The 12,118-nt window shown below is 41.6% G+C and overlaps 1 protein-coding gene and 1 long non-coding RNA gene across 5 annotated transcripts in view; one reads left to right on the top strand and one right to left on the bottom strand.

Annotated features, from left to right (window-relative positions):
- The window catches only part of LOC120399184, a 51,343-nt gene extending 47,371 nt beyond the window's left edge, over positions 1–3,972 (top strand). For 2 of the 3 annotated variants that reach the window (XR_005595014.1, XR_005595012.1), the window contains 2 exons: positions 838–925; positions 2,996–3,360. This is a non-coding gene — a long non-coding RNA (uncharacterized LOC120399184). Of the gene's footprint in view, positions 1–837; positions 926–2,995; positions 3,361–3,911 lie in introns of those variants that run through there. The other variant, XR_005595013.1, reaches the window with a different exon arrangement.
- INO80C (INO80 complex subunit C) overlaps positions 1–11,917 on the bottom strand; it is a 40,632-nt gene extending 28,715 nt beyond the window's left edge. The window contains exon 1 of one of the 2 annotated variants that reach the window (XM_039527195.1): positions 11,446–11,917. In XM_039527195.1, the coding sequence (XP_039383129.1) occupies positions 11,446–11,589 (144 nt within the window). In that variant the 5' untranslated portion in view covers positions 11,590–11,917. Of the gene's footprint in view, positions 1–11,220; positions 11,353–11,445 lie in introns of those variants that run through there. The other variant, XM_039527196.1, reaches the window with a different exon arrangement.
- Between the last annotated feature and the right edge of the window lie 201 nt (positions 11,918–12,118).

The following is a 12,118-nucleotide window of genomic DNA, read 5'->3' as shown; positions in this document are numbered from 1 at the left end:
CAGGAACAAACTCTGCAACACCCATAAGATGCCCAAAACATCCTCCACCATCCCCACCACTCCAAAATCAACTGTGACATATGAAGCATTTTATTCTTAAAGCAATTTACAGAAAAACAAAACAAACAAATAAAAACAGTGCTGCCCTCGAGTTCCACATCATATACTAATTCTTCTGACTGACAAGTAACACAAGCTTCAAAAGAGCTTGCCAAAGGTGCACCACATCAGGGATGAATAACCCCACCAGATACCCAAAAGACACTTGCAAGAGGACAATAAAAGGAACTACACATCCATTTTTATATTTTCTAATCCTAGGGCTAGAGATTATGTAAAGAAAGCTCGTGTTATTGGGAGGGAGAGTCTTTTTGTACATTCACCAAATATTGTAACCTCCCCTCCCTCACCTTGTAAACTCACAAACCCAAAGAGGAAAGTAGGCCTTAATCTGGGAGGCTTCTCTTCTCCGAGTAGCATGGAGACTGTACTCAGCAAACCTGTGGGTGCAATACCTTCAGGAGACCTACATTTTCCAGGATAACTAGTAAGTTGCTAAGTGAACAGAAATAGACACCAGGCAAATTCTAGTTTAGAAGAGAACCAAGTCACACGAGCATCTGTTGTGAACTACTTTGCTTCCTTTATACAATCAAATGCCACTTTGAGGTGTGTTTTCTGATATCTCCAAGATATGCTGCTTTAATGAGATGTAAGGCTTGAGTAGCAATTAAATGCAGCTCAATATTTTTGGCTGAGTTTAAAGAATTGAAGACAGCTAGACAGTTTTTGGTTTTTTTTTTAATATATTTTGCATCCTGATTGCCTCTTTTGCAGGACATAAAATAAAAGATAGCTGTGAAAAGACTGGCTGTTCCATTGCATCAGAATTAGTGAAGAATTCGCACCAGTTTCAAGAGTGCAGGTGAGAAAAAAACAAGGGGTTTTGTGAGAGGTTTTATGGGCTCTTGTAAGAAAGCTCCCACAATAAAATATTTAGCATGGCAATTTTTTTTTTTAAAGTGAGGAAATGCTCAGATTGTGAATTAGAGCATTTACAGCTATAAAGACTATGGAGCTAGACAGCCCCCAAACTGGGACCTTTTAAAAAATGTTGTCATTCCTAGCTGTTGTATACTATATAAAAATAGTGGCAACTTCAAAGTCTGTTCTTTTTTATGTAATACAGTACACTATTTTGGGGATTGAGACCAATTTTGAGTTTAAAAAAACAGAACTGGTAAATCCCAAATTGATTTGATGTGGCAGAAATATGAATCAGCCAACTCCTTTTGTGAATACATAGTTATTAAGCTTATGGCCAAAGCTTATGTTATGCAGTGATAAAGGACACTGTACCACCTGACATTGTGTAACCTGGATCCACGCAGGCCAGACTTACCTGGAGGAGGAGAGAATTGGGTCATGGCTCACTACCAAGTGCAAATCAGTTCACCACTGCCCTCCTTTTAAAAGAGGGGATAGGAGGAGTATGGGTAAAGGGGACAGAAGGGCAGGCAATTGTGGATGCAGCAAATGAAGTTTGACAGGAGAGTATATCACTTTGTCTTTCAACTTCAACCCAGACTCCCCATCAGGATGTTTAATTTACCTGAGGATAATTAATTTACAATTGAGAGCTAAACTAACAGTTTATCTTCATTTATTCAGTCCAGAACTATCAACTGAAGACACACCTTGGTAGACGCAGAACATTTCTAACTCTAACTTTAAAAGATGAGCTAAATTTGGGGCCTGAACATTGAGTGTCTAGCTATCTAATTGTTTTCATCCATCCCAGTTTGTTAATTTTTAGTTTAGCTTATTGTGCTGTGAGGACACTATCCAACTCACTACAGTTAGAAGCAGCTATGGCAATACATATCGAAGCTGTTACATATTGTTAGAAACCAACATGTTTTAAAATTGAGGATATTACTGTTTGGCCAGAGCAATTTGATATGAACTGTATGACTACCATGCAGTGTATTAATTACTGTGCCAGTCTCTGCAGGGACTTTCAGAGAGCTGTCCGAGGACCTGGTGCCCCTTCTGTCATTTCTCCCCCTTCCAAAACTATGTTAACTTCTTCCCATGGTTTCACTTCCTGAAAGAAAGGGAAACTCTGAATAAGCGGTTTCCCCCAACTGTTCAGTAGTGTCAGATATGTGATTAGCACCCTGATGGCCCATAGTTAGTGCCATAAGTAGACAATTATCATCAAGGCGGGAAATCTACAAAATTTATCTAATTTGAAGTTGTCCCACATTTAAAAATTTATCCCTCAGAACTGCAGATATTTTTTAAGTGATGACATTTAAACAAAACTCAAGATTTTTACATAATTCATGCATCAGGACGGTGTGCATGTGGGAGCTTGGGGAATTCGCTGCATAATATTGTCTCTGTTTGATGAAAACTGCTGAAATATGATGCACATATAAGAGACCAAACAGTCTCTTCTCTCCCCCTCCCCCCCACGAAATTAATATGAAGGCATAGATACATAGGATTTGCAATACTGAAAGAAACCAATGATTCAGCTAGTTTGGGATCCTGTCTCTGGCCTATAATGCCTCAGAGGAAGATTTTAAAAGATCCACAAAATGTTTCCCATCCATTGTACTAAGGCAAGTGGGGAGAAAAATTCATCCTGAATGCAGCTGAAACATGAGGAGAGAAAGCCTTTGTAAAAATGTTCATAGCAATGTAACTACAGATATTTGGTCTTCCTAAAATGATAGACTATGTGGACTTATCTGCCACTGCTTACTTATCAATTATTCAGAAAAACTATTTATTTTTATCTGTTCTAAATTTCTATTTAACAGAATGTTTCCTTTTTATTATGGGACAATAGAAATGGGAGTGACTAACTGGTCTCCAGTATATTATTAGCTTATAATTTTGTCACCGTTTTTTAAAAACTCTGTCCTTTATATTCAGTTTATTATTAGTTTTTCCTTCTAATTGTCCAATAATTCTCTATCTCCAGAGAAGAAAGAGAGAGCCACTCCTGCAGATAATTTAGCACCTGTAAATATACATGGAATGTAATCACAAAATGAATAGCCCAATGGACAAGTCTCTGCTTTGCTTGCTTATTAATACAAAACAATTAAGTTTAAAACCCTGTTAAACTGCAAAATTAAATTTTCTATTAAATTCTGTACCCTAACATTAACATGTTTATATAATGTCTATCACTTTTCTGAAGCAAAAACTGAAATGCTATCCAGTGCAAGCTTGTAACATGTACTGTAGTGTGTTTAGAAGAGCAGTTCAGATGCATAAAGCTACAGTATCTAGATAAATAGTCACATTATTCCTAATTGAGTCTTGTTTACCTTGACCATTTTAAACGGCTAATTTGATTCTAACATGACCATTTTTATGAGCGTCACATCTTAGGTGAGCTATCTTGCTAATGTGTGAAGTGTCTGAATCAAATTTTCTATACTGTATCACTGTCATATCTCCTCTTACACTTCTCTTTCAAAATCAAATAATCCTAGTACAGTATTATTATCTCCTTCTGACAGAAACATCCAATCATTCTCCTTGTCCTTTTCTGAGTGTCTTATTTTTGTTATATATCATGAAATGAAGTGCAGCAGTTGCTAGATCCTGCATAGATTTTTAAAAGATGTTGCATGCCCATTAGCTAAAGTAAATTATTTTAAACCTTATGCTGGGAGAAGGGGAGAAGAAAGAGGGTGAAAAATCTGACACCAATTTACTGAGATCCATAGTAAAATCAATACACATGTGCTATGATGTAGAAAGAAGGGTTAGAGCACATCTGTGTTTACTCTGAATCTCAAATCAAATCACACTGCGGGCGGGGGGGTAGCATTTCTCTGGGATTGGCGTAGGTTGATTTGGAAATACACATACTTTTGTGATTACAGATACTCTAAACCCTTCAATATGTGACAAACGTCAAGCAAATTCAATTTTTAGACCTCCCAGCTGTAATAGTCTATCTTTTAAAATTATGAGTTTTAAAAATTATTCTCCTTTTATAAAGCTGAATTAAAACATGTATATTATTATCTTGGCCAGATGATATTATAAACATTACTGAGAAGTGTTTGTTAATTGTGTGTTATAAACATAATTTTCCTTTCACCAAGGATGTGGAGGGATGCTGGTTCTTTAAGAAATTGGATGGATTATACATCAACAAATATCTAAGAACAGTCCTGGTTCTCATTTCTGGACCCCTAGGAAATAAAGCTAATCTTTGGGAGAGCAATAAAAGAACTTGCTGGTATTTAATACTCATATTTAATATTTAGCTGTCTGCTTTGTTGCAACGCCTAACTTTGCAAGGCATTCCAGGGCCTTGACTTGACTAGAATTTAAAGGTGTGATGATAGAGTATGTAAGCTAGCTCAATCTAACTAATATTGTCTAAAACTCTATCTAAAACAAGGTAATTTGTGCTAAACTGGTTGAGTTAAAGCCCAGTGAAAGCCTAGGCTTTACTTCAAAAGGTCCTTGAGGCTTTTGGTACTAATGAGGTGATGCATCTCCTCCATACTTCCTTCCTTATGGACAGATGTGAATGTGATTGAATTTCAGAGAGGGAAATTGAATTCCTCAACCCAGCAGCCCATAGTAGTAACTAGCTAACCAATATCCCCAATATCGCCACTACATCCAGCAAGACAGATACTTAAATTGACTTAAGTAGATTTGAGTTAACATCCCATGGGAACACTTCATATCTTCCAAAAGGTATTGCTTCAGGCTGCCTGCAGATTTAGGGCTTGTCTACGGGCTTGGCTACACTTGCAAGTTGCAGCGCTGGTGGAGGCTTTCCAGGGCTGCAATTAGTAACTGTCCACACCTGCAAGGCACATCCAGCGCTGCAACTCCCTGGCTGCAGCGCTGGCTGAACACCTGGTCTGCTTGGGGAATAAGCATTGCAGCGCTGGTGATCCAGCGCTGCTCGTCAAGTGTGGCCACACACCAGCGCTTTAATTGGCCTCCAGGGTATTAGGAGATATCCCAGAATGCTTTTAACTAAATTACTCTCTTTGTTTTGTTATGCAGCCTCTCTTTGTTTTGTTGTGAACTCTGCGCGGAGCTCCGTTGTCGGTGCTGCTTATCTAAAAAACAAACAGAGCTCCTGTTTGCTGTGATCAATCTGTACCTGGCTGTAAACAATCAAATAAGAGGCAGGCAGGGAGTGAGTGAAACAGCGGGGAGTCATGTTGGATGCAGGCTGTTTGCAGTTAAGAGTTAAGGGTAAGGGATCGGGAACATGTTCTGATTTTTCAAGGCAGGAAGGTAACACACACAGTTGGCTCCAAAAATCCACTCACTCTCTCCCCCCCCACCGCTCCCTGTCCCACTAGACCCCACTCCACCTCCCTCTTTTGAAAAGCACGTTGTTGCCACTTGAACACTGGGATAGCTGCCCACAATGCATCACTCCCAACAGCGCTGCAAATGTGGCCACACACCAGCGCTGGTAGCTGTGAGTGTGGCCACACACCAGCGCTGTAACTCCCAGCGCTGCAACTTTCAAGTGTAGCCAAGCCCTGCATTTGAAACAATACAGTGGCACAGCTGCAGCTACGCCATTGTAGCGCTTCAGTGTAGAAACTGCCTGCAATGAGATGGTAGCTAGGTCAGCAGGAGAATTCTTCCATTGACCTAGTGCTATCTACACAGGGACTTAGGTCAGCTTAACTATGTAGTTCAGGGGTGGGGATTTTTCACACCCTTGTGACACAGCTGGGTTGACCTAGCTTATTAGCATAGATCAGGCCTGACAGACACTGGTTCATCAGTTACATTAAATTCACATTTTTACAGTTATCTTAACAACCTTCAGGGCAGAAAATGAAAGTTAGGCTCTAGAGCATAATGATATGACAGGTTTTTTTTAAATCAACAACTACATCATTATTTACACACACATGATTGTATTATTTCTGGTTCCCTAATCACTATCATGGCAATGGGTTGTTCAGAAACATGCTTTGTTGTTTTTTATTTTGAATTTCCAACTATAGAGAACTATTATTTTTGCCACAACAAAACTTACAGAAGACAATGTTACACTAATTAGAATAAGTTTGGAAACCTTCACTTTTTTTAGTTCATTTAATTTAAATTAGTGATTAATTTTTAGTTGCCTAGTGGGAACTCATTACAATGCAGCATGCTGTAAGGCAGGAGTGGACAAACTACCAGCCCATGGGCCACATTCTGCCTGCAAAACTGTCCTGCCTAGCCCCCGAGCTCCTGGCCTGGGAGGTTTGCCCCTGGCCCCTCTCCTGCTGTTTCCTCTCGCCCGCAGCCTCAGTTCACTTGCTCTGCTGCCGGCACAATGCTCTGGGCGGCAGGGCTGTGAGTTCCTGGGGCAGTGCTCTGTGCTGCGTGGTGGCGGCAGCATGGCCCAGCTCCAGCCAGGCGGCGCGGCTGCCGTGCTACCAGCCACTGATGCTCTAGGCAGCACGGTAAGGGGGCAGGGAGGTTGGATAGAGGGCAGTGGAGTTCAGGATGGTGGTCAGGGGGCTGGGGGTGTGGATGATGGTGTAGGGATATTAAAGAAGGTTTATATTAAACATGGTTTATATGAGAAATGATTTATTGATTTATTGTTAATTGATACTTTATAACTTAAGGTTCATGTTAGAAGTAAATTTGTGATTCCAACATTTAGCCTCTAACCTGCAAGCCACCAGCTGTGTCTGTGTGAAGCCTGCTCAAAGAGATACTTGGTATAAAACTTGTTAAGCTCAAAGAAATACTTTGTATAAAACTTGCTAAACATTAATTAACTCTAAGTAAGCCAAAACAGTAGCTGTTATAATGTATAGATAGAGACCCTCACCCTCTGTAAGTTTTCATCTCACTTTATCTTTGCTTGTTAAAAGACAGGGAGTCTCACATAAATTGGTAACACCCCAAAAAGTAAAGAGACAGTGAAATAGATGTGATTAAGATAAAGAATGTATGTGAATGAATGGTTAGGGAGTCACCAGCCTGAAGAATTCAGTGTCAGCTGAAGAAGGTGTCAAGTGGGATCAAACAGATGACCCCCGGAGGGCAAACTGGAATCCACCCACCACACCTCAAAGGAAGGAAAAACAAAACATCTAACAACATGGAGCCAGCCACCTGCTGATTGATTTAGCAACAGCAAAATGAAGCAACTCTCATGAACTGACATAGGAATAAATTCCTATAAAACTGGACTCTAAAGACTGAGAACTTTGAGTCTATGGTTCTGCTGCCAGCCTCCAGGAGCATTAGATGCATCTGACACAAACTCAGCTCCATCCTCACGACCAAGATACCTGGCCAGTAACTTGGCATGAGCAACATCTAGGCTGGTAACTATAGCATCTATACAGAACCTGAATGAATGATTTTGTGTGTGTGTGTGTGTGTGTGTAAGGAATAAGTAGTAATAGAAATAAGTAGGAAAACATTGTATTTTGGTTTGTTATGGTATTTACAATAAATGTGGCATCTTTGCCTTATCCCTCTTAATAAGATCCTGCTGGTTTTTATTATATTGGTATAACAATGGTTAGGGGGGAAACGGGGGTTCTGGGGGGAAGTCAGGAAGGAAGGGGGGTTGGAAGGGGCAGCAGAGGTCCGGGGGCAGTCAGGGGACAGGGAGCGAGGGTGTGTGGATGGGGCAGGAGTCCCAGAGGGCTGTCAGGGAACGGGGGGGTTGGGGTGGTTCTGATGGAGCTGAAACAACTGAAATCCTTTTAGCAAAAAAAACAAACAACAAAAAAATCCTTTTGTAGACAATCCCTAAACGAATGGTGCTATATCAATCAATAATAAAAGCAACGGTTTTCTACTGATTTCCATCACTACTTCATATGCACATTAATCCTCAATATTGAAAATACTGAACTCCAGCAAGATTGAAGTATTTTTCAATGGAACAACAGTATGGGCGGAATAATTGATTACATCACTTTTATTAGTCTTACACAAACTGCAATCATGCTCTCCTGTAAATTCATTTTTAATTCTGCATTTGGTAAATACAGGCATTATTTCCAAAAGGGCTGTGTCTCTTATTGCAGACATGACTGAAGAGCATTATGTGCTGTGGCCTTCCAAAACAAACATGACTCAATACCTTTCACAAACAGTGAACAATATTTTGTTGTTCATGTTTGTGAGACATAGATGAATTAAAGGTAAGTTCTCAATGTATACACTAGGTTATGGGGTTGGGTAAATATAGTCCAAGTCCAGTAAAGAGCTGCATTGATACGTAGCAAGAAACCTGGTCCTTCTTTCAGGATGCACAAGAGCATACAAATCTACTTTCCCATTAACCAATTATTTTACCAGGCGAAGTTGATAAAAAAATTTATAAACAAAACTTCATTTGCTCTCACTGCTTTCCTTACTCCTTTTTTTGGTTTGAAATCTATACTTCAACCATACCAACGTTCTTCCCAGTTCAAGCACTGTAGAAGCTACTACTCTAAAACACGCAAAGGGAAAATAAGTCTTGTGGGGCACCACAAAAGCAGTTTTTGTTGAACTTCATGGAGACTGACCCACAGATGTAGGAAAAAGTGAAGACTAAGCACTACATGTGAAATACATCTACGGTGACAAGGGCCATGCACAAGGTCCTGTGCATCAATAATTATTTACACAATTCGCAAAAGTGTGCTAGGTGCTTTAAAAAGATATAAGAAGGCACTTCCCTACCCTAAGAGCTGGCAATCTAGAGCCCCAACCTTGCAGACTTTTACATAAGTGTGTAATGTGTGTATTATTGACTATAATTTGCTGATTTAAACTATGGAATGTTAAGTCTATTTTCCTCCATCTGTTTCATTGTGTCTATTTCTTTACAAGAAAAAAAATTCCATATTGAGACAAATGACTAGTGATATGCTTAGCATGCAAAGTTTTAAAAAATAACGTCAAAGAGGTTAACTTGGAAAGTGAAGGGTATGAAGAGTACTAAGCATTCACACAAAACTTGTTTTAAAACTGGATTGTATAAAAGGTGTAGCTACATATCAGACTGTTGGGACAGGTGAATTTAATTCAGTTAAGTTTTTAAAAAGTCCCACAATTACCAGCTAGTCAGCAAGCAACTTATTCATAAAAAGTACAGAAAGGTTTACAATGTTTGTGGATAAACTAGTCGCTGACTGGTTGAGCTACTTAATCAGAGGGATACTCATGACGTAGAGTGAGAGCTGGTTGATGACTGGCTTCATTATGATTAGATTAGAGACTGGATTTATTAAGTGTTTCATCCTGTCATAAATCAGTTTATGCATGAATACTTTGGTAGCTGTGTAACTAAAAATTGTAGAAATTTATGGGGTATGGGTAGAAAAAGTTATTGCTGAAGAACATGCCATATGATGAGTGTTTCTAACACTCTAAAATATACAGACCAACTTTATTTCTGTTTTAAAAGCCCTGCATCAGGGTGTCTCTTCTTCTGTCTAAGGTACAAAGAATGTGGCATTGTCCACAGCTAGTCAACTCCATGTGGGTGTTTGATGGCCAGACGACCAGTAGACTGACAGCAGATTTTCTTCATTCCAGGGGGTTAAGCATGCTTTTGGCAGAGCCTAAGCTCCTGAGCTCAGTTGTGACTTTTTGGAACAAACCCTGCACCACTGAAGTCAATAGCATACTTTTATATATATAGTACTTCATATACTGTGTAGCGAAATTACTTCATCCACCAGCGCAATGCAGCCACCTCAAGGGAGGAATGCAAAAGGTGTTTAGCACAAAATACTACAACCCAATTTAGGGCAGGAAATGAAGGATTCTTTCACTTTACTAGCAGCTGTCTATTGACACAGAATATATCTCAAACATAAAAAATAGATTGTTTCTTATAAACAAGTTATCAACATATAAAATATACACTTAGCCCTTACCATCCTTGAACATCCAGATTGCTAGCCATAACAGCTCTTGAAAATGGTTGTCAAATGTGATAATGGTTGGCACTCATTTTTAACATTGTTTTAAATAATAGCCAGTGTTACAAATAACGGTGGGCCAAATAACTCTCTACTTATTGATAATACCACAGAAAGGGAAAGGAAGATCTGTAAATGCCACAAGGATGGTGATCTTCAAGTTACAGGGTCAGAGGATTTGCTGGGAATTCAAGAGATATCCCCATTGATCTCACGGCTTTTGTGAAAATAAGCAACCTTATTGTCAGTATTGCTCACTTAGAAGCTGTGATACCACTAGAGCTAATCAAAGAAAGTGTGAAAGTAGATACTTTTCTATGAAAAATAAGAACCAACTTTTGTCATGGAAACTTTTCCTGTTTTTTGACTAGGTCTAGACACTGTTATGCCTCCTGAAAAAGGAATAGAAATCATTGAGGATATACACTATATACACACAAAGCCTACAGAGACTCAACTTTTCAACATTCACATGTAAAGACTTGTATGCTCCATTGGCCTTACTCCTCATCTGGTAGGCATAGCTCAAGAGATGCATCATGCTACACCACTATGTAATAGGCATCTTCACTGCAGAGTTAACGTCTCTGTGCTAGTTTAACTCAAGCGAGAGCAGCCCACACTGTGAAATAACACTCAAGATGCAAAGAGCAATTGTATTAGCAACTGAGGAGTTGTGCTAATTCAACATGTATCCCAACAGGCTACCTTGAGTTAAAAGCACCATCATACTTGAGTTAAGAGATTTGTATGCGGTGGGATTCAAGGAAGGGCCAATTATTTGAATTATATTGGGCTGAAGACAAGTCCTTGAGCATAGTACAGGATTCTGGGTTTTGCAGCAATCATGCTTAAACCTAACTTCTCCAAAGCAGGGTCTGATTGGAAGTTCTAACATGATTACAACACCTTTTAGTGACCTAGATACATATAAATTGGTTTTAAACATGCCTTTATTGCACCTATGTGAGGTTACATCCCTTAAGCTATGGCTACAATACACAGTTAACCCAGGTGATTGGGATCTGGCTTAGCCTAGCTCAGGTGGGAGCATTTCCATTGCAAAGCCCTATTTGCATTACTGTGTCCCCCATTTCTGCACTCACCCATGTATATTGGGGGATATATCCCTTGATTTTTTTGTGCTGAGATGCTCTAGGACTGTATGAGAACAGGTCTCAAAGTGCTGTACAAAGGAGGTCAGTGTCATTACCCCCATTTCACAAATGGGGAAACTGAGGCACAAAGGTGCCACACTTACCCAGGAGGCTGGTGGCAGAGGCAGGAACAGAACTAGCTCTAGGGTCCTGATCCAGTGCTCTGCCCGCGAGGCCACGCAGGCTTATGGGGCTCAAGGGCACCAGTGGGGTGGGAGGCGGGTCAGGGCACTGGGAGAGGCAGGCTGGGGAATGGGGTCCGCGGGGGGGGGGGTAATGATCTCTCGCACATGCGCACTCCTCCCGTCCCGCTGCACATGCGCACTCACCGCTAGCTGGGGGCCGCTCGGCGCCGCCGGCACCTTCTTCTTCTTGCTGGGGCCGCTGCCGTTGCCCGGGCTCGCCGGGCGCTTCTTGCTGCGGGCCGCTCCCGGGGCGGCGAGAGCCGCTGCCCCTGGCACCAGACTGGACATCCCCGCGCCTCCACTAGGCCGGCTCCGGCTCCGGCTGCCCGCCCCTCCCCGCGGGCATGCGCAGTGCGGCCGCCGGGCTGCGGGCCGGTTTCGCTCCCTTGCGGCGGCTCCAGGGCCCAGTTTAGCCGCTGCGCATGCGCGGCTTCCTCCTGCCCTTTCCGCGGTCCGTGAGGGCTGGGCAGGCGCAGCAGCACGTGCGGTTGGAATGTTGGGAGCCTCCTTCCTGCAGGTCCCCGGGGCGCTCTGGGACTAGCCTGTGATGGGGCCGGGACCAGAGGTCTGGGGGAGGAAATGCAAGGCCCTGGGAGCCCTTTGACATGTACCTGGTGGCCTCTGGGCAGGTCTACACTTAAAATGCTGCTGAAGCACTTCAGAGAAGCGGCTACTTTGTGGCCAAAAGAGTGTCTCCCATCAGTGTCTTTAATGCACCTCCATGAGCAGCAGTAGCTATGTCTGTGGGAGAAGCCCTTCCCTCAACATAGTGCTGTCTGCACTGGGGTTTAGGTTGGTATAACTGCCTCACTCAGGG

This window comes from Mauremys reevesii, linkage group 2 (genome assembly GCF_016161935.1).
Source record: "Mauremys reevesii isolate NIE-2019 linkage group 2, ASM1616193v1, whole genome shotgun sequence".
Classification (NCBI taxonomy): Eukaryota; Metazoa; Chordata; order Testudines; family Geoemydidae; genus Mauremys; species Mauremys reevesii.
Note: the sequence above shows the minus strand (reverse complement) of the source record. Positions and strands in the feature narration are given on the sequence as shown.